Raw genomic sequence first — 22,792 nt, 5'->3', positions numbered from 1 at the left:
TAATTTAATCCGGAGCCCTCCACTACGGCGCGCCTCATCGCCTGCGTTGCGTCGGCGCGTTAAACCCTACAATCATCAGTTCTTTTGCATACGCACCGTTATGACTGCATTGTAGACGTCACCAAAACACACGGCTTGGTGGGAGAATCAAAATTTTAACCTAAATTGATTACTTTCTCAGTGACTAGGCCATCATTTGTTGCCGCACAAGCGCTGAGGACACTATAAAACACGAAATCTTTCGAATAAAACAAACTTGGAATAAAACAAACTTGTATTTTGTCTTCATGGCTCCTTTAGAGCGCAACAAAAAAAAAATTCCCCCGCATTTCCCCGAGGGGGAGAATGTGAAAGTGCGAATGCACGGTTGTCGGCCCGCTTGCGGCGCTTGCGCTCGGCCCCCGCAGCCCACCGCCTCGCCGCCTTCTCTTCCATCTCTTCCATCGGGTTTGTAGTATCACGTGTACACCACGCAGTTATCAAGCCGCTATAACGCCGCTGAGTCGCCAACGCACGCCGCTGACGACGTAGTTTGAATGCGTTAAAGATATAAGGCGCGTCACTAACACTGATATCACCGTCGCGTCCGTGGCTTGGTCGGTAGAGCGTCGCGCTGCGGCCGCAAAGTCCTCGGATCGAAACCTGGCGTCGGATGCTGTTTCTTTTTTAAATATAGAGGAGCACTGCGGACGCCGCCGCCGCCGCCGCCGGCGGTGGATGGTTTGGGGTCGCTTATAAAGTGCATTCGCACTTAAAATTCCTGAAACAGGCAGCGTAAGCAACGTTTTGTTTGGCGGTAAGTGAAAAACTTTTTTTCAGCAGATACGATATGATTGGAGGCTGAAACTTGCAAAGTTGAAATGGCCACTTGTTATCTTGCGGTGATCCTAGCACCTTGACTTCCAGCCAGACAACGACCACAATCATGAGCTACACACACTCCTGACATTATATGCGATTGCAAAACTAGTGCACTTAGAACTGTTTCTGAATTACAACCTGGCAGCAGCTGAGGGTTTGCACGTTTTTAGAGAAATATTTGACCATAGACTAAAGCTAAATGTAAGTAAGCACAAAATGCACTATCCGTGCTTACTTTCAAAAATCTTTATTACTTTCAGACTATGAAAGTTCAGCTATGAAAGTATATAACACAGCTAAAAGGAACATTTTAAATTCCAGAATGAGCAACAAAACAAACAAAAGTGAAAACTGTGCACTTTGAACTCTGCACCATGACTAGCATGAACTCAAGGGAAACGCTCCCAGCAAACGAAAGTGACAAGAGGGTGCGACAAAATAACTGCGACAGCTTGCTGGGAAGTTCTTGGAGACCAGATATGAAAAACAAGTGAGAAGAATGGAGAGCAAAGAAAAAAAAACGAGAGCTGCAATGCAATGGTTAATGCTGATTTTAATGAGAAATTGGAACCTGACGGCTTAGTTTTTAAAATAATAAATTTTCAAAACACATAAAACAAACCTAATTGAAAATGCATAAGAATGAAATGACAAAAGTTACAAACATAAAACAATAAGCAATACCTTAAACATCATATGTTTAGTAACAATACTTTAGTGATGTTATGTTAATGTAGTGTTCATGTTAGTGATGTTTCGTAACAACAAGAACACTTATGTAAACAAAGTCACTGTCGTTTCTCAGCCTCACCAACCGGACCACTCCAAACAACGTCGGAGACTTTCAGGTACTTTGCGATGGCGAGCAAGCAGTCATTGGTGAGCTGGTCTATCTGCATGCCTCTTCCTGGGTAACACTCGACCTTGTGGCAAACCACTCGGTTGATGTGAAAGTAATTTCTCCTGACAAACAACTCGGCTGCCTTCTCAGCCACCCTCGCCTCAGCTTCGCTCATGTCCGAAGCTGCCATCACGCACCTGAGCAACTGCTCTTTCGACCGGAAGTGCTCGAATGCCTCGGCGAACATCTTCCCGGTGTTCTTCTTCAGCACGAAGCGTGCTGCCATGCGCAGGTGTGCAAGGATCCGCTGGAGAGGTTCCCCGAGGCTCCCGAAGGAGCTATCCACCTGAAAGCGGATGTAGAGGCCACCGCAGGTGATGAACCGGTTTCCAACCAACGCCCGGTTCAGCACTTGTACACACGCAGGAGTCACGTTGGCCGTGCTGTTGATTTCAAACTTCCACATAGATTCGTTCGTTACAAGCAGTGAAGCAAACATGTCCGCTGCTGCCTCGTCCATCCCTCTACAATATACTTCCAGCTGAGTTACTGATTTGTGGAAACGGAGGCTCTGCGCGACAGGTGCAGCAGAGCACTGGCTGTCGCACTTGTCGTACAGGGAAATGCACTTCAGTGACTTGTTCTCTGCTAGTGCATCACATAGGCTTTTAACACGGGCGCTGTTGACCTCACGAAAGTGGACTTCCAATTCCTTCAGGTGAACACTCGAGGCCACTGCCTTGCAGATGATCGAGAAGGACTCGTCCGAGAAGAGGGAGATGTCAAGGTGCAGCTTGGTGGGACACAGTGACCGCTTGAGCAGGGCACAGGACAGGCCTGGAGCATCCCAATGGGTCCAATGTATCTGTAGGCGTCCATAGCACTGCATCCTGGCCAGGTCAGCTGCCAGTGCCCTGCTGCAAAGGGCCACAAATGGGGAGGCAAAGCTCACGCAGATGATGAGCCAGCTGGCTCTACAGATGATGAGCCAGAGGACTTACTACGCCCACCGAGACACCCAGTGAGATATTAGCATACAGGGAAGTCAAGGCAGAAAAGCAGCAGCATGATATGGAGCTCTATGCTGCCATCTGTCATCTCAGTGAAGCACTCAGCGCTCACTCGCTGATGTTTAACAACCACACAGCAACCGAGTGTAGTGCCATTTCAGACAAGATAATTTTCTTGCTGCCTGCTACACTACACTAACCACCCCACACTAAGCTAAACTATGCATTTTAGTTAGGCTGCATAATTCAAAAGGACACTGAGGTGATTTGTAAACATTACACAATTACTTGCGCAAATTGTAGTCTACAGTCTCCAGGCCGATGTGTGGTTGTGCTGCCGACCGCTGAGCTCGTTGATCCAGCGGAAAAGTGCTTGTCACAATTTGTTTTTTTGCTGTACGATAAAGTTTCGGTTGATTTTAACTCTTTAGTACCTATATTAACTTTGCTGACTCTTCTTCCCCCTTTAACCGGCCTTTGATTTTTCTACTAACGTACCAGTCGGCGAAGCGTCACACGTGGTTCTGTGTGGCGCAACTTGGACTGAGGGCTTGATACAGTCTACATAATAAAAGCACATTCTCCCAGGTACAAACGCGTTGTGGCTTAGTTTCACCTCAGCGAACAAATTGAGACGACCCGCCGGCTGACTAAACGCTGGGCCGAAAGATTATGTCGGAGGGTTGGGGAGCCATGCTTCAGCGCGTCAAGCCAAGCCATCTCGTTATGACATCACACAAAATGCCTAGGAAATCGGCGAGGAGGATACAAAGATGAGGACAGCACTTTCAAATTGATTTTTCTACTGAATAAAGCCGTGTAAACGCAGCGAGTGGTCGAAATATGGCTTAGAGACTTGAGACTTCAATTTGCTCTAGTAATCCCGCAATGTTTAAAAATCACTTCAGTATCCCTTAAAGGGGTCGTGAAGAGATTTTCAAAAAAAACTGTGTTGTGTGTGCGCTTATTACCGTGGAACCTTGATAAACTAACAATGCATACCCGTTTCGTCGTCCGATATCGGCAAATAGGTAAACAAATGCAGTTACGGTTTCACTGTGGCTTTCCTCCTCAACTCGTGAAGTGACGTTTCAGTAAGTCAGTAAGAAGCCAATCATAGTTCTCCCTCGGCTACACAATATGTCGGCATAGAGTGGGCTTGCAAAGGGTCAGATAAAGCTACAACATCGGCGTCATGATAAAACTCGCCCTGCAACTGAACGGGAGACGTCTGATCTCTGATACGACTGATCAACATGGTCGAACTTTCAGTCAACAACACCGGCGAGTGGCGCAGGCAGAAGTAACCACGTTTAATCTAAACTGGTCATTCGTAAACTGTTTACGCTGTTTTCCACGAGTCTAAACTGTGGTTTTGCCAGCCGGTATTCTTGCACAAGTTTGCCGACGTCTGTCTCAGGTAGCCTGAGTTGCGCGAACGTGAAACTTCTGACCTGATGAGATGCATGACCGAACGCTTAAAATGAGAGTTTATTACATAAACACGTTTATCGAAGGAACTTCGAATAGTCGGAACTTAAAACCCATCCATCATTCATTCATCAAGCGCAAAAATAACTAGTGAAAAGCAGCGATACAGCGCCAAGTCGCCGAGTCCCAACATCACGCAGTTTGACGATTGCTTTCCGGTTTCCAGCAATAAACAATGCCGTTATAACGCTGTTTTGTTGATTGCATACGCTCCGCTTTGGCTTACTGCAGAAGCGCTCAACAGTAAGTTGGCGGTTAAAGCTCTGGGTTGATCGGAATTTATGAAAACACGACAGACTTCTGGGTTACAAATGCGAACAGGCTTTTATGCAGCAGTTTTTCGCCTTGCGCGCTTCTCACGGCGATAGTGTAGTGCATAAAGTGTCCGACTAGACTGGCCGTAACGTTAGGCTGGCCCAGAGGCCACAAATTCGAATCGTGCACGGGGCACTTCTTTTTTTTTTTTTTTTTTGCTTGAGCGGTCTTGGGCCATTTCATACAAAAAAGATAAGATTCCGAAGAGAATTCGGCAAAAGAACGTGAAATTCGGCAGGGAAACTGGCTACAAACTGGCAATGGTTGCCAAAGCTGTCACGGCACCGCTCACGCGGATAGGAAACTGTTTTTTGGCGACGAATAAAGAGAGAGAGAGAGAGAGAGAGAGAGAGAGAGAGAGAGAGAGAGAGAGAGAGAGAGAGAGAGAGAGAGAGAGAGAGAGAGAGAGAGAGAGAGAGAGAGAGAGAAAACGTTTATTGAAAAGCAGGGACGGGGTAGGGGAGAAAAAGAGTTAGGAGCTGTGGGCGGCCATCCTATTTCGGTAGGCCGCGTGCCGCGGCTGCCATCCTCGCCCGAGAGATCAGGGCCTCCTGGTCTTCGAGCTGGCAGCTCTGCAACGCGCACTCCCACTGCTCAAGGGTAGGGGATCTGGGTGGTGGAGGGTTGGCGGGGCACGTCCAGAAGAGGTGAGCTGTGGTGTTAGGCTCATCGCATTGGGGGCAGTTGAGTGGGTAGTTAGTAGGGGATATGTGGTGGAGATGGAGATGATTGTAATAAGTGTTGGTTTGAAGTCGGCGCCAAATGCGGGCGTCAGCGGTAGAAAGGGAAGGGTGGGGAGGGGGATAGGTGCGTCGGGTTGCTCTGTAGTGGTAGAGGATGTCGGTGTATGTTTGGGAGAGGGGCGCAAGGGAGTTTGTAATACTGGCTGCATTGTTGCCCTCTTCTGGGAATGCCCGGTGAAGGAGAGCTCGGGCGGAGGCGTGTGCCACCTCGTTCCCAGGGAGGGAAGTGTGGCTGGGTGTCCACACTATGCGGGCATGAGGGAGGGTGGGGTATTGAGAAAGGATGGCCAGGGTAAGAGCCGAGACTCGTCCGAGTGCAAAACGACGGCAGGCAGCTTGTGAATCAGACAGTATCGTTATGCTGGGACTCATGGCTTGGGTCATTGCGAGGGCAATGGCTGCTTCTTCGGCCGTGGTAGTAGACGCTGTGCAGACAGTTGCCGAGGTGAGGAAGGCATTGTCGAAGCGGGCAACAGTAGCGACGTGAGCTGGTCGTTGAGGATAGGGAGAGGCGTCCGTATAGAGGGTCGTCGGGTCGCTGCCGTATTTTCTGATGAGGAGGCGTGTACGATGCTGACGACGGCCGGCGTTGTATGTAGGGTGCATACGACGCGGAATGGGGAGGACATGGATGTTTCGTCGCATTGATGGAGGTATGCGTTGTGGCGAGTCCGGAGTTTGTACCACCTTCCGGCCTAGCGTTTTGAGCAGATGACGACCGGCGGGTGTGAGTTGTAGGCGCTGTAGTTGGTTTTGGAGATGGGCCTCAATAATTTCCGAGAGGGTGTTATGTAGACCCAGTTTCAATAAGCGGTCGGTAGAAGTGAAGGTAGGCAGGCTGAGGGCTGTCTTATAAGATTTGCGTATTACGACATCAATTTTGGCATGTTCTTGTGGTTTTAAGGAAGGATGCATTATTTTTAAAATATCGGGTTTGCAGCTTTGCAGAACATTATACACAAAGAACATTGAACCACGTTGAACTGGGGAGCGCCCCTAGCGGTGCCAGACCCACGGCGGTGCTGCGCTTGGGCTCCGCCATTTTTCGGCTGGAACCACGGGCAACTTCACTGTACGCCGTCAAGACCGACATCGATCGTTTCGGCAGCTCACAGGGAACACGTGGATACCAGTATCATCCAGGTGGGCCGATTTTTAACAACTTTACGGCCGACTATCGCCCGACCACGTTGGCGACGCCGTTAAGCCAAACGGCGACGCTGACGCCGGTTGCGTGGCACAGGCCTCCCGAGGCAACATGGCAACCTCTACGATCAACCAGCGTGGATACGACCCGCATGCCATGGCATGGGACACAGTTCCGATTTCCGAGACGCCAAATTCTGCTTTTACACCGAGATTTCGGAGCCAAGCTCTCAACGACGCGGTAGCACGCCGCTCGCAAGCCAACGCCAAGAAGGCAGCGTCGGACGCCACCCAGCGTCCGGCACGCCGGCAGACAAGACGCAGCCTCCCGCCTCCCGTGCCGCTGGACGCAAAGGCAAGCTCATCACCAAATGGAAGCCTCGGCCCTTCCCAAAACCGAATCCGGACGACTATGTAATAGTCGTAAAGCCCCGTGAGTGCATCTCGCTGCATGAAGCTTTCTCGACACAATGTTGATCCCCGTCGACACAATGTTGATCCCCGTCCAACCCTACTACCGAACGATTCCGGCCTGCGGCAAGTGCGGTGTCGTTGGCCATCGGATGGACGCTTGTCCCAACCCAAGACCGGATACGTGTGGCCTGTGTGGACAGCAGGTGCAGCTTGTGGAAGAGGGAGTGCGGGCCCCTCATGACAGTGTACCAGTGTGCTCTGTGTGTGGCGGAGCGCACGCCACCAACTCACGAGCGTGTACGGCCAAGTACCGTATCTCCAATGCGGCCGCCCCAAACGGCAGAAAATCCAGAATGGCGGCCAAGAAACGTCGCCAGCCTCAGACTCGCGATGAACCCGGTGAGCCACCGCGCCGGGACAATGGTCAGACAAACAAGCAAGCTCCCTCTACCGGAGAAGTCGGGAAGCAGCCGACGGTGCAGTCCTGCAGTGGTGGGGGCCAGGCTTGGGCCAACGCCGTCAAAAACGGAAAGCAGGTGAGCGGTACGGGCGGGGCTGCCTCCTCGTCCCCCCCTAATCTCCCCTCTTCAGTGCGCAGAACCGAGCAAAATATTTTGAGCAACCTGCAGGCACAAATTGAAACGTTGCAAAAAAGATTAGCAGCAGCCGAGGCAAAACAGACCCAATCAGTCTGCCCTACTCCTCCCCCCGCAGTAGAGGCAATGGAGAGTGAGACTGGCGCAGCGACGCGCTAGCCGGTCTTGAGGCTCGTATAAGCGCCCTTGAGGCCCGTATGGACAGTGTGATAACTGGTCTCCAAAATCAAATCTCAACTCTCGTAGAAGCCGCGATCGGGAAAATGACAGAGGCAGGGGTTTCCCCAGGCATCGAATCAAGGGGGGGTGTCTCAATGGCTCGGGGGGGGGGGGGGGGTTCATAAACTAGAAAAGCTGTTTTTTTATCCCACTAGTTAAATAATAGACGTCTGTTAACCAAACGCTCATCCCCGTGACGTACGTTTTTCATTTTCTATATAATATATATATATACACCTGAGAGGCGGTGCTTTCTATTCAATCTAAGAAAAAAACAAATTTAGAGAAAGTAAACTTCCCTCGACCGTGGGACTGTCCTGCATACTCGCGTTTCCGCTGCCTCCATTAGACCATTTTTTCCTAGGCACCCGACGTCACTCCCAAAATCACTTCAAGCGAGTGGGGAATTGCTGCGTCCCCCGCGTGGTATTCCACTTCGGCGTATTAAAAATGGCAGTAAGGCATACCCCCGAAAATATCTCGGTTTCGGAGAACTCGTGCACAAAATGTTCTCGTCCTGCAGTTGCTCCCGCACCCACCCGTCACCCGTACCATTCATATGAATGTCACGGTAGCAGGCGAAAGTTTCCGTGCCTAATCTGCGGCCGTTGAAGCTCCCCTTTTCCTTTACTTTTTTTTTTTTTTCATTTTCGCTACTCCCTGGCTGGTAGCAATGTGCTCGCAGCGTGGTCAGCCTCAAACCACTTTGCCCCTTTCCTTTGAAAGCCTTTTTTGTGTGCACATACGAACTTGCCACGAACTGTCGAAAAAAAGGAAATAAATATGTGCAACGCTAACAGCAAGCTCGGGGGGCGCACTTTTGTTTATTTTGCCCGAGGCTACTGCCAAGAATAGCAGACGGGCAGCCCGCGCATGCGCAGATCGATACTGAAAAAGGTCCATACAAGGACTGACAAGAGTGAAATTTGGGGATTCAAGATGGGGTGTCCAGAAAAACTAGGGGGGGTCTACACACCCCCTAGGGGGGGTGTAGGGCCATCCCCACCCTCATAGCACAACAAGTCGCGCGTTCCAACAAACGAACCGGCCTAATTAAGGACGTGTCCGGCCGGTACCCCAAAACTTCTCGACCACAGATTGATCTTGATGATGATGACAGCTGCTCCCTAGCGGGAATGGAGGACAATCTTCACCCCGCTAGTGCTGGCTCGGGAGCGCCGCAATCACAATCACTCGTTAACCTCACCGACCATGGCGGGCAGCGCTAAAATTCGGAAATACGCGCGATCCGATTCGGCCACCCCCATTCAAATCACCCAGTGGAACTGTCGGGGCATTAAGTCCCGCACAAAGCGGGCCGACTTCCGAATTTTCCTCACTACGTTTGGAAACCTTCCTGCTGTGGTAGCCCTTGAAGAGCCAGGCAGCGGTGCCACGCTCACAAACTATATTACGTTTCAGCAAGACCCCTTATCCTGCATCTGCGTGCATAAAAATTACACGGCCAACCTAGTTGACCTTGACCTTAAGCCAAAATTCTCGTACGTGATGGTAACACTCCTTCCGCTGCGCAAACAGGACCCGCCACTACACGTGCTAAACATCTATTGCTCGCCGAGATTAGCCAACATTCGCAGACCTTTTTAGCCGCGCCTTAAAGGCTGCGGGCAAGGACCCCTGGTGATTGTGGGTGATTTTAATGCCCCCAGCACACTTTGGGGATATGTGCGTGAAGAGCGGCGTGGAACTTATGTCCACGCTGGGCCTAATAACTCTTCACACCGACCCTGCGTACCCAACTCGCGTGGGTAATTCCGTGACCCGGGACACATGTCCGGACCTTACGCTCACAAAAAACATCCAATATGCAGATTGGGTCAACACCGAGGAGGCCCTCGGCAGCGACCACTGCATACTCAACACCACCATTCGCACCCGTCCTCTGGCAAGAGCTTACGCAGAGGCAAAATTACCCGATTGGACTAAATTTAGACAAACATACGCTAACTCCACCCCCATTAAGGAGCAAGGGTACCACGCTTGGTCCCAGCAATTGGTTTCGACCCTTCGCTCCACAGAAACCCATATTAAACTCTCGGATGCGACTCCGGAGGTGGATAACTACCTCCTCCACATTTGCGCTGCTCGGCACAGCCTCGTCCGCCGGTGGCGCCGACAAAAACACAACCGAAAACTGAAAATTCGCATCGCCTGCTCACCCAGTGGGCGGCGCAGTACGCGGCCCAGCTCGCCGACTCTAACTGGGTGGACCGATGCAACACGGCCGCGCGACAAATGTCCAGTAGGAGTACCTGGCGCCTCTTCCGCGCCTTGATCGATCCGACCCAAACTCGAACAGAGACACAAAAGCATCTCCAACGAGCGATTCACAGCTTCGATGGGGACACGACAAAATTGGCGTGCAAACTGCGAGACCAATACCTAAGTACACAGCAGAACCCCCGAGGGTCCGCGTACTCGTATGCAGGTAGCGAGAACGCGGAGCTGGATCAACCGTTCCAGCTATACGACCTAAAGGCGGCCCTAGCAAAAATGAGGCGAGGAACGGCACCAGGACGGGATCACATCACAGTGAAACTACTTGCCAATCTTCCCGACTCTGCCTACACTACGCTCCTTGCTTACTTCAACTCTATTTGACTAGGGGAAACACCCCTCCCGATTGATTGGAAGACCGCCCTGGTCACCTTCATACCCAAAGCGGGCAAAGCCATTAACACGGACAACCTCCGCCCCATCTCTCTTACTTCTTGTGTGGGAAAATTAATGGAGACGATGGTGCGCGACAGCCTGTCCGAGTTTTTGGAGAACAAAAATGTATTTGCAGACATCATGTTCGGGTTCCGCCCACACCGGTCCGCGCAGGATGTCTTACTCCAGCTCGATCGTGAGATCCTCAATCCCGTCGAGTACCCTCTCAGTGACAAAGTTGTGCTCGCTTTGGATTTGAAGGGGGCCTTTGATAACGTGACTCACGAAATTATTCTAACACATCTCTCACAAGTAGACTGTGGCCAAAATGCCTTCACACTACATTAGGCAATTCCTCACTGACCGACCATCATATATTCGAATTCAGGACATGGAACACGGCCCTTACCAATTAGGCACGCGAGGGACCCCGCAGGGAGCACTCCTCTCGCCCCTCCTATTCAATCTGGCAATGATAAGGCTCCCTGCTCAGCTGGCGAAAGTCGAAGGCATCCGGCATGCGCTGTATGCTGTTGCAACCGGGCGGGCCGAGCCGCAGCCGGGAAGGTGTCCAGAGCTGATAGGCCAACGTTAACTGTTTACTTCATAGCGAGAGGTGAGCCGAAGCCAAAGAACAATGCCCCGACGGGCGAGGTTACAATACAGGACTCAAGATGAGCGACAGCATGGATTCGCTGCTCAAACAGGAATGGTTTACAACGCTTGCGGGGGTCTATTTATACCCAAAAGCGGTAACGGTCAAAACTCAACAAGCTGCAACACGCCACCAACGTCACAGACACACACAACGCTCTTTCCAGAGTTCGTAAGCCGTTCATAGCCTCGGCGCACGTTGAGTCCGGGAGAGGGGAGAGAGGAGGACTCCGCTGAGTTCGCGGGGCCTCTGTGTCCTTGAAGAGCGTTGAGACGAGCCTCGCCGGCAGCCGCCGAAGTTTTGAAATGCGCCGAAAGCGAAGCGTCTGGCTCGGCTTGTCGAAACTTGTCACCGACATGGTAGCGCCTCTTTTCGAAGGCGCACGCAGTGGCTTCGCCGCACAGCCGAGGAGTGATGCGGGACAGTACGGCGGCGCTGGCCGATTCGTAACAGCTTCTCCACCGGGGGTCCGAGATCCCGATGGATAAGGGTCTTCAACCGTTGTCCGGAGGGATGCTGTCGAAGTGAAGTGCTCGGCATACGCTCGACTCCAGGCCTGGGCTGTACGACACCGTGCTGGAGCTTCACCGGGCGGGTCACTGGACGAGTAGTGGCTCCCCAAGAACATCTCTGGCTTGGTCAGGCAAGCAACAGAACAACACAGGAAGACACAACCGCATCGCCGGCAAGTGCGAAGACAAATCCACACTGAAGCTTTACCAGGCTTTTAGTTGCGAAAAGTACGCGAATAATTAACTACTCTAGTTATATTTTTGCCCAGCAGTACTTCAGACAAGTGCACAAACTTGAAAGGTGACATTTCACGTGATTGGAAATGTCCCACACACAAAAAAAAAACCTAATCGTAAAGGGCGAAACCTGCTGCAGGAAAAACAATGAAATTGAGAAAGTCAGGTGTCTACAAGCCACTTCTCGCGCTGAGAGCTGCGATTTGAGCTCTCGTCATTGCCCCGCGCTTTTCCCTTTTTGTACCGCACTTTAGGTGTGGCCGTTCTCTGAACGCTGCTGCGACCACGTGTACGGACACCGGTCGTCTTGTTCGACAAAGGTCGAGCACGCGGAGGAGCGAACGAGTTTTTCCAACGTTCAAACGAGAGGCGCGCACTCCTTTTTGGAGGCGGCGTTCCCCTGGCGCGATGCGAGCTCACGGCTTTGCCCCTTCGCGTGCCCGCACTGAAACGCGCGCCACAAGTACGCGCAGAAGTTTTTTCTCTCTCCTCGTTGCTCGCCTTTTCGCGAACGCGTTCGGCAAGCGAACATCGGAACGCGTTCATATTCTCTTCTCTAGGCTGGTCGGTTCCCGACTTCGGCTCAGCCGCAGTCGACACCGCAACCTCAACTAGCTCAGCCGATGTTGGCCTATCATCGGGAGCATCAGCTGGGAGTGAAAAGGGCACGACGTGCTCATTAGACACCTGGTAGCTTCGAACAGTCACTACCTCGTTGCCCCTCGCGCTTTCGGCGACAGCCTCAGTAAGCGAACACCGAAGGATGTTTTCGTTCTGTTTTGCGGCTGTCAAGGCTACACTAGATCCAAGCTGCCCTGTCTCAAAAGACGGCTCAGCCGCCCCAGACACCTGAATCTCTACGAGCTCGGCTGGCCGTTGCTCGAGGTCAGCTACATGAGCTCGTGTCATGACGCAATCGGCTTGCTCAGTGGCGAGATCGTCATTTCTCCCAACTGAACCGTGGAAACCGTTCGCTGCCTCGGCTGCAGGCTTTGACACCACATCGCTCGTTTCCGCACTACCGTCCGAAGGAACAACCTCCGTTTCAGCGGACTCTTGCGGCCTTTCGGTAACCTCATCGTTTACGCATTCCTGCGAAACGTCGCTATCTCGCGAAATGTTCACTTTAAAGTCGGTAGCCGTTCCCAAGGCCTCCAGCGATCTAGCGCACTTCGAACATGGCGACGAAACATCTCCGCTCACCGTAGGGGCCTTACACACAGTGTACTTACGCTGCCCTCTTTCGTGAGCCTCCCGAAATGCGCTATCTTCGCTTCCTGTCTGAGTTTCGCCATTCCTCACAGAGGTGGCGACCCTATCGTTACTCGAGCTCTTCGCAGCGAGCCCAGCTGGTTCTTTCCTCGGCAGTTTCTCGAAATTGTACCCCTGGTCGCTTAACAGCTGACCCGACCTGTTCGAGAATAGGTACTTGTACTCCGGAAGAGGTTGAGGGGATACCGCTGCCTGCGTCACAAGTTCACCAAACGGACCTCCGATGCTGACCTTAGCAATCGGCAGGCGCACGTTTCGTGCTCCTACGGCTGGCTTCACCCAAACACACTGCCCCGTTAGCTCATCCGGTTCAACTTACGAAGGGTGGACCATGTCTACCGTCGCCGCGGAGTCGCGAATAACTCGGCACGGTTTACCGTTGACGACAAGCTCACGTACGTACGGCTCCAGAAACTGCCTGCTGTCCTCACTCTGATCTAGTACGTGAAAGACTAGTTTTCCCTTTTTGCAACTAGCGGCGAAATGTCCCGTCTCGCCGCAGTTGTAACACGCAGCCTGTCTGCGCGCTTCAAAAGCTTTCTTTCTGCGCTGCTCCTCAGCGTCAGCTGCTCTCTTTTTGTTATCGTGGCCAGTTTCTCTATCCACGACAACGACTTCCCTTGCTCCACCGTCTTCCTGGGGAGCTCTGCCTTTCGGCCCTGACTTATCAGGCCTCGGCCTGAACTCTTTTTGGCCGTCTTTCGGACCCTGCGCTCCTCGACGTGCGACGAACTCGTCGGCTAGCTGAGCTGCCTGATCCACAGTATTTACCCCTGGCCTGTCTTGCACGCAGAGTCTCAGGTTTTCTGGTAGACGGCGGTAAAACTGCTCAAGACCGAAGCACTCAGCTACCTCGTCGTGCTCTCCGAAAGCATTTGCCTCTTTGAGCCACTCTTCCATATTAGCCCTCAGCTTGTAGGCGAACTCCGAGTACGACTCGCCCCTAGCTTTCTCGGCTTCACGGAACTTCTGGCGAAACGCCTCTGCTGACAGCCTGTACTTACGCAGGAGGCTCGACTTTACTTTCTGGTAGTCCTCCGCCTCCTCCTTTGGCAAGCGGGCCATCACGTCGGATGCCTCACCTGGCAAAAGCGTAAGCAGCTTTTGCGGCCATGAGTCTCGGCTAAACTGGGCCCTCTCACACGTACGCTCGAAGTTTGACCAAAAAAAGACCGATGTCGTCTCCTACCTTGTAGGGTCGCATTAGGTCACACATTCGCAACGTAGGTCGCTCAGTCGCCGCAGACTGCACGCTTGGCGCGCTGCTGTCACTCTCACGCCTAGATCGAGATGCCTCGATGTCAAGACGTTTCATTTCCAGCTCATGCTGTCGCTCCCGTTCTCGTTCCTGTTTCTTCTCCTCGCGCTCCTGTTCTCGCTTTCTTTCCTCGCGTTCTGCCTCTGCAGCTGCAGCCTGACGTTTAGCGGTCTCCCTGTCATTGATAAGCTCAATGCACTCCGACAGCTCATCATCGTCAGCCCAACAGCGAGTATAGCCTGTATCAGCTCTGGCTTTCTCAGCGCGTCCGTAACATCCAAGCGCAACTCTTTCGACTCTTTTGCAAGCTCCAACAACTGCGGTTTTTTCAACGCCTTCAAATTCATGGCCGGTCTAGAGTACTGCTTTCCCACTGCTCCAAAAATGTTTTGCGCGAATAACCCACGCGACAAAAACACACGCCCTACCAGCTATCCTCAGAAGCCTGGTAAAACTCAGTGAAGAAAAGTCCCGCACTCACCCTTGACCGCCGTGAATTCTGCGAAGTCCGAAGTCGCCTTGACGTCCGTGGTGTTGGGTCTCGCACCAATGGCTCCAGGTGTTACGAAGTTGCCATCCGACCGCTGCCAACCAGTGTTGCGACCGTGAAGGCCGACTGCAGCCGGGAAGAGGTCCAGAGCTGATAGGCCAACGTTAACTGTTTACTTCATAGCGAGAGGTGAGCCGAAGCCAAAGAACAATGCCCCGACGGGCGAGGTTACAATACAGGACTCGAGCAGAGCGACAGCATGGATTCGCTGCTCAAACAGGAATGGTTTACAACGCTTGCGGGGGTCTATTTATACCAAAAAGCGGTAACGGTCAAAACGCAACAAGCTGCAACACGCCGCCAACGTCACAGACACACACAACGCTCTTTCCAGAGTTCGTAAGCCGTTCATAGCCTCGGCGCACGTTGAGTCCGGGAGAGGGGAGAGGAGGACTCCGCTGAGTTCGCGGGGCCTCTGTGTCCTTGAAGAGCGTTGAGACGAGCCTCGCCGGCAGCCGCCGAAGTTTTGAAATGTGCCGAAAGCGAAGCGTCTGGCTCGGCTTGTCGAAACTTTTCACCGACATGGTAGCGCCTGTTTTCGAAGGCGCAAGCAGTGGCTTCGCCGCACAGCAGAGGAGTGATGCGGGACAGTACGGCGGCGCTGGCCGATTCGTAACAATGCCGACGACATCACCATCTGGGCGTCACACGGTTCATCAGGAGACATGGAGGCCAACCTGCAGCAAGCGGCAGACGTCGTGGACGACTACGCCCGTCGTTGTGGCCTTCAGTGCTCCCCGTCCAAATCGGAATTCGTGCACATACGCCCCTCACCAAAGTGCGCCACCAAAATCAACCTGTCCCTTCACAGCGGACCCATACCCGAACGCGATGAGATCAGAGTACTGGGGCTCTTCATTCACAAGCATCGCAGAGGAGACACAACATTGGCCAAATTACGTAAAGTGAGGGACCAGGTGAGCCGGATGATCCGCCGGGTTTCCAATAAGCACGGGGGTTACGATGCAAAGATGCCTTGCGGCTGGCGCATGCATTCGTAACCAGCCGAGTATTGTACTCGGCTCCATACCTCCACTTACGCAGGTTTGATGAGAATGTACTCGAGGTCATTCTCCGTAAAATCTACAAGCGCGCTCTCGACCTTCCGCTCCACACCTCCAACCAGCGCCTTCTAGGCCTGGGAATGGTGAACACATTTAAGGAGCTGCGTGAGGCGCACTTGACAAATCAATACACGAGACTCTCTAAAACGCCGTCGGGTTGCCGCCTTCTTGCCCGACTACACATCCATCACCAAATACATACGGAAAAGCGCGTACAAATTCCCGACGTCTGGAGATACGCCTTGCATGTGCGACCTCTTCAAGCCAACATGACGCGAGATGACCACAGTGGCCGACGCGTCGCGCGGGCAGAAGCATTGGCTCGCCACTATGGTAGAAAAAACGGAGTCTTTTACGTAGATGCCTCCGGCCCGCACCACGGGGGTTGGTACACGGCCGTGGTCGTCCACCAAAACACGGCAGTGAACGGACTCACGTTCCGGGCACACAATATTACACACGCGGAGGAGATTGCCATCGCGCTAGCCGCCGCAGATCAGGACTCGCGGGTCATTATCACCGACTCAAGGGGTGCCTGTTGCAATATCGAACAGGGGTGCATTCCGTACTTTGCTTACAAAATTCTGCAAAACAGTAACTACCTGGGTGCCCCCGCGAATCGAACGATCCTATGGGCTCCGGCTCAAACGGGCCTTGAGGGTAACGAGGTGGCTGACGCCGCTGCCCGCGCGCTCACTCTCCGGGCACCATCCTCATCTCCCACCGATCCGGACCTAGAACCTACTCCCGCTTGCACCTTTAAGGAGGTCACACAGTTTTGTCAATCCGGCCATTCCGTCTATCCCAAGCCCTGTAGGGGCCTCACGAAGGCGGAGGAGCGCATCCTCCTTCGCCTTTATACGAAAACTCTCTTGTGCCCGGCAATCTTAAAACACTTCGACCCCGCTTGCACGGGGAAGTGCCCGCACTGTGAGGAAGATTCCTCTGACATTTTCCACATGGTGTGGGCGTGCCAAAAAACCCCAAACCTACCCCCTCTGCCCAACCCTTCCCGGGAGGACTGGGAGGCAGCCCTGCTCGGCTGCTCTGACCTGACGGCCCAACGGGCCCTGGTCGGGCGGGCCCGGGCCGCGGCCGACGCCATTGGACTCCCGTAAGAGGGAGCCCACCTAGTCTTTGTACGGGGCGGCCCCTTAAGGACCGCTCCCACCCTCCCTGTACAAACTTCTGTAAATAAATGTTTTTCAGTCAGTCAGTCAGTCCACGTTGAACTCTCGAATGTACTTGACGTGACGTCATTCTAGTTGCGCTACCGACCGACGGTGCGCGCATGGTCGCTTGCGATGCGTCTCAAAACGAGAACTTCAAGGGCGCCTCCTAAATTCCAGAAGCAATGAATTGTGAAAAAAATTTGGGATTTATGTTATTAAAAGGTCGTTCAAGCAGACAAAACTAAGCAAAGACAAATGCATTTTCTCTTCACGACCCCTTTAAAGCCATGTCCCTCAGATTACCTTAGCCCATCCGTCACCGGTGGGTGTCTTGCACAGAAGTAAAAAAATGTCGGGGCAAGAATAAGATGAGAGGGTTAACTTTTAACCACTATTTATGCTTGTCGATAAAAGGCACCAGCACCGTATATCATCACTTGCCACGTATCTTCATTTTTCCTGTTTTTTTTGCTTGCCTTTACATCACTCATACTTTAAAAAATAACACTTTACAAATACCAACGTAGTCTTCTAAAGAAAAGCAGTGCATATATTGTTTTTGGCAGTATGCGAGTGCTTTACTACAAAAGGCACCTATGCATGTTCTTTAAATTTATGGGGCAATCTCAACTTACTGAACTTGTCTAGCCATGGGACATACAGGTGCCGCCACGTAACTGGAACAAGGATTTGTGAATATCACAAAATATTTGTCTTACTCGTTTTATGACATCCATTACTGGTTTAAGGAAGCTTTCTCTATTAGAGAGGACTCCTTTAAACGCACACCAATGTAGCCAGGCAGTTTCTGGAAGAAATTCCTGTACATTTATGAGATAATGTTCCAACTACTCTTCATGGCACCTGTACATTTATAAGTATTATGGAGAGGCACTTTCATTCCATCTTGAAAAAATTTTCACAGGGCAAAAGGCTTCCTCCTTACCTTTCGGTATCCTCAAGTTCACAGAATCCAACCTTCAGTGAACGCAGCGTTCTGTTCACACTGAACACACTGCAGAGCTCACGGAGGGCACAAAAGCTGACATTGCAGTCCGTCAGGTCGAGGCATTCTAGGGTAGTGTTCTGCTTGAGTCCTTCGGACATCGGTCCTGCGACAATGTAATCGATCCCAAGGTCCTCAATGGTTAGTGAAGACAGCCTCTTGTTCCTTGTCAACGTTGACATCAGTGCTGTCCCAAATGTGCGCCTATGAACCTGTGAGTCAATGTCACAGGCGTCCAGCGTAAGGCGCTTCACTTCCGTGTTGGCTTCGAGAGCGTTCAAAATGCCTGGGATGGCAAGCAGCTCCCCTTGATAGCGAAGTTCTGTGAGAGTCGCGTTCCTCCTCAAAAGGTCACCAAGTGCCCTCAGTAATTTCTCGTTATTCTCATCCTGGTTCGCTTCCATCGTGGGGTCTATCCCGTAGTTTGGCTGCACTGACAGATAAAGCTTCTTCAATGTTTCCGTCGATCGCAGCAGTGTGATGAAATCCCTCACGCCAACCGAGCTCAGACCGGCATCGAATGTCAGCTCAGTGAGCTCTCCACATTTTGGCAAGTTGCGCATGAGGATGTCCGCAATGGTGCAGTGCATGAAAAGAACAAACAGCTCAAATACCTTTATGCAATGAGCGCTGTTCAAAACTATTTGGGCAATAGTAGAGGCCAGGTCCACACTCACTACAAGGTCATTCACCTCAAGCTCCTCAAGCTGCTCTATGGGACCCAATGCGTTCAGAAGTAACGCCCAATCAAATGATGCATTTCCCTGGATTGAAATGCATTGCAGATTAGATGGCGAGGTGAGATCAGGGATGGTGGACTCGTTGAAATCTGGGAACGCCCGAGTGAGCTTTAGTTGCTCCACACAAATATGCTTCCTCGGCAGCCACACTGTGAAGAAGGTGGTGTCGTAAGGTGTGTCTAGCTCGTCAAGGTCAGGAGTGGTCTCGTAAAGCTGTGAAGAGAGACAGAGCACTCCCTGTCTCTGCTCAGTGAGGTTGAGCTGCAGGGGGTGCAGGACTGTGTTCCAGGCTTCGAGGTCGTCACACAGCCAACAGCTGCCTCCAGAAAAACGCTCAGAGCACTCGCGCTCAAAGTCCAGCAAAGACAGTTTCTCCTTCCAGCGCTCCACATCCATCTTGGACACAGACGGTGGCTCGCTCAGGACAGCCTGCGGTATTAAAAAATGCCATACTTGAGTAAACACAACGTAGTTAGCTGCAGGGCAAGAACAAAAGCACGCTGCCGCAGAATGGCGAGTTGGGCTAGTTGGCGAATTTCCATGTCTTAACCTTCAAAAAGGGCAACGCTGAAAAGGGACACAAACAAAAAAACCACAGGACGAGTGCTTACTCTCAACTGCGACGGTTTAGACAAACAAAAGCAATGTGGACACCCTAATATTTACTAGCCACCGTGACACTTGGTAGCCACAACATGAATCAAGTACATTTTAAGCTCATCTATGTCGGCTGGTAAGTAAAAGTGCAATTACTCCATGACTTGTAGTGGACGCGCACTTTAGCACACCTCCATGTGAGCAAGCTGGAGGCGACTAGTGCTGCGCCCGGGCAGTTCAGGTTATTTAGCCTGCAGACGTATGGCTATTGTGCTCGGTGCATGTGCCGCTCCATCAGGAAGGGGGTTTCGCTTCACTTAATGAGCAGTTGAGTCCTAGAAACCGATTGGTGTGCTTGCATTCTTCATCGCTCGTCAAACGACGAGACTAATCACTGCCTAGGCAGATACAAGCGACAGAAGCTACCAAACCGGTCAAATGCTATCGTTTGCATCATTAAGTCTTTCTGCAGTGCTGGAACTAGTTCACACAATCTGCTATTCAATAAGCTGCAACAACCCTAAAAATGATATAGCATCCACTGCAATTCCTGCAAAAGCAAAAGAGAAGAAAAAGAAATGACCCCCATCATTTATCCCACGGCATACCCCTATCGTTCCATACTTTTTATGCCCCCATTGGAGGTGAGAAACCAGATGACTTTCTCAGTGTTGGCACGTTGGGAATCAACCGGGCTTTGTCTTACATACAGGCAGCTGCATTTAGTCTCTTGTGCGCCTTCGTCAACCAATGACTGAGATAACTTGAAATGGCACCAGTCTGAAAACTTGTAATGCTAGGCTGTCATGCTACCATACTTTAACTCATGCTTATGCTTAACTCTCGTGGCAACATTAAGCTATCTTGCCATCAGCACTTGGAGGGTGAACACAGAGATGGCCTAACATCCCCTAATGTTGAGGTGGTCACTATGCGACTCACATAAAAGTCATGTTCCAATTCCCCTTCACATAGATCTCGACTTTGGCCTTCACCATGAAATCAATACTTCGACATTAAATTGCACTTAGCTTAACAAACATCCAACCTCGGTGTAATCCTCGAAACATGCTAATACTCTTCCTGCTCACCAAAAAACTTTGGAACGACGTCCGGATCCAAAGGGCGAGCCACTAATCATTATCATAACCGTCATCACCCCAGCGCAGGAGCCGTATTCTTATCGCGCCGGTGCGTGGTGGCCAACCCAGTGTTGCACGCATCTGCCGAAACCGGCACTTGGTGTCGCTGGCTTCATGTTGCCCTCTCGGCAGTGACAGTGGCCTAGTGCGGGCTCCAAAGTTCAGCATAGCAAGCTTCTAATCATCCGGCTAACCAGTACATAAACAGAACAAAAGGAGTATGTTCCTGATAACACTTGAGTCATCTTAGAAGAACTCGAAGGCACCAATAAAAGCAGAATAGTTTTGCGCTGTGTTTCCTTGCAAAAGTTATTTTTTCAAGCTCGGCTTTCTGCGAACCCTGACAGCAAATTTTTCAGTGTTGCGTTTTAAAGCCGATTCACCATAGCAAACTGCTGCAAGAAACTCTAGCCACAAGTGTTTGGGAAATGCAGCAGGACTAGTACACGTAGCACGGTTAATATAACACTGTTTAGTGTGAAGGAAGTGCACGTATATAACCGAGGCTGCCAGCGGTCTTCCATTAAAAAGTATGCACCAGTCTCGTTTCTTGGCTTACGAATTTCAGCCCCTGTCACTTGGTAAAAAAATGTGGGGATAATTATCCCCACATTTAAAATATATAAAAAAAGGCTGGCATGCCCCAAGTGAACCAGTTGATTGCTCTCGGCTTCACGTTCGTCCAGCACGCCTCAACGTCAACCGTATCATGCCGGCTCAACTGTCAAGCACGCCAAACAGTCGCTTACGATACGCATTTACAACGACATTGCGTAAGCACTGCTTCGAATGCCCTCAAGAGACTGATCTTCGAAGATCATTATAAGCTAAGAAGTTTCCAGCCACCCACAGAAGGTCCACTCAGAGCGCGCGCGCGCGCGCGCGCACACACACACACACACACACACACACACACACACACACACACACACACACACACACACACACACACACACACGCACGCACGCACGCACGCACCCACGCACGCACGCACGCACACACACGCACACAAAGCACGGGGGAATAACCGCGCAGTGGGCAGTGGAGGGGTTTCCTAGAAATGCAGGCATCCATATAGTTGCACTGCTCACACGCGGCCTGTTCAGGAATGATACTGTCTTACTTCTCTATGCGCGGAAAAAACTGCTTCATGCGTGCATGCAGCGATAACACGTGTAGTGCACGCACAGGCACAACACGATATTGCACGCACGACTCCCGTGTCGATCATAACAATCGTATAAGTGGTGACAATTACCGCTGGCAGTGGAAGTTTTCATCAGAATTCCCGGTGTGCCGCGCTGCGCACGAGGAGCTGTCAAGCGAAGTTCGAACGCTGGCCCGTTGGCGTGGACAGAACAGATAACAAACCACTGTCCCAACTTCGAGCGATTTATGATTTAGGCGCGCACAGTTATCGCCTCTTTCACCCTTTCAATGCCTGCTATCCTGCGTGAAAAACAACACCAAAGGCAGCGGGACGGTGCCTTGCGCCACCTTTTGGACAAAAACCTAATACGTCAAAAATGAAGCACAAAAGATTCTTGTGCCGTTAAATTAAAAAAATAAATTACTGTTTTTGTATATTTTCTTGGTTAAGTATTTGTTTCTGTATATTTTGCTTCCCTGAAACAAATTTTTGAGGCATTAAAATGCGTAAAAAGAACAATCGTCTGCTCCATAGAGTTTCATACATCTGGAGAGGAACCTGGTTGATGTGTCCTGTTGACAGCTGACAATTATTCAGAAAAGCGGCTGCCGCGGCCAGAAATCTAATTTTTTTGTTCTTCTTGACGAACAACCGTTTTATAGGCATTATTTATGTTTCGTTGTGGGTTCTTATATAGAACACTGGACTTCGGTTATATGGGGTTAACTGGGTTTATTATAAAGCAGGATTATAAAGCAGGAAGAGAAAGCGTATACAAGCGACTACATGGCTGCAGCGCAGAAGACAATTCATGGTGGCGGACAGGGCGCGGGCGTAACTCGATGCCGTCGTCTGCTCAAGGTTCACCGCGCTCCGCCGCTGGGAGGTAGAGAAGAATCAAACTCGTGGGGCCTCGTGTTGGGGGCTGTTCCCGCCGGCGGCTTTCATACACCGTGGGTTGGGTCCCGTGGCGCCATCTGTTAGTTCCTCACGTAACATCTTTCCTTCTTTGAAAGAGCTGTCCACTTTATCCGACGACGAAGTCTTGCAACCTCTTTGGGAGCATCCTGGTTCTTCGTGGTCGGACCGGAGTGCCTCCCTGGTCAGATGTCCTTCCGTTTGAGCTGA

General features: G+C 51.4%; 1 protein-coding gene and 1 pseudogene across 1 annotated transcript; one reads left to right on the top strand and one right to left on the bottom strand.

The window, feature by feature from the left end:
• Nucleotides 1-1,649: 1,649 nt before the first annotated feature.
• On the bottom strand, nucleotides 1,650-21,896 carry LOC144158105 (uncharacterized). The gene is made up of 3 exons (XM_077688759.1): nucleotides 21,773-21,896; nucleotides 17,976-19,204; nucleotides 1,650-2,619 (listed from the first exon to the last, which is right to left on the bottom strand). The coding sequence occupies exons 2-3, from the start codon at nucleotides 19,169-19,171 to the stop codon at nucleotides 1,650-1,652; spliced, it is 2,166 nt and encodes a 721-aa protein (XP_077544885.1). The 5' UTR covers nucleotides 19,172-19,204; nucleotides 21,773-21,896.
• Nucleotides 8,747-16,975, top strand: LOC144157610 (uncharacterized; annotated as a pseudogene).
• Nucleotides 21,897-22,792: the final 896 nt, after the last annotated feature.

The sequence above is a fragment of the Haemaphysalis longicornis genome, unplaced genomic scaffold (assembly GCF_048455015.1).
Source record: "Haemaphysalis longicornis isolate Haplotype H1 unplaced genomic scaffold, Haemaphysalis longicornis Haplotype H1 scaffold_10, whole genome shotgun sequence".
NCBI classification, from domain to species: Eukaryota; Metazoa; Arthropoda; class Arachnida; order Ixodida; family Ixodidae; genus Haemaphysalis; species Haemaphysalis longicornis.
The sequence above is the reverse complement of the archived record's forward strand: the minus strand, read 5'-3'. Positions and strand labels throughout refer to the sequence as shown.

What these genes read in the sequence shown, in the direction of transcription:
- LOC144158105 (XM_077688759.1), bottom strand. Translation starts at nt 19,171, where the DNA reads ATGGATGTGGAGCGCTGGAAGGAGAAACTGTCTTTGCTGGACTTTGAG. An exon ending in GAACTTGAGGATACCGAAAG is followed by an intron (nt 2,620 to 17,975) that starts GTAAGGAGGAAG and finishes GGCCCTTTGCAG; the next exon opens with CAGGGCACTGGCAGCTGACC.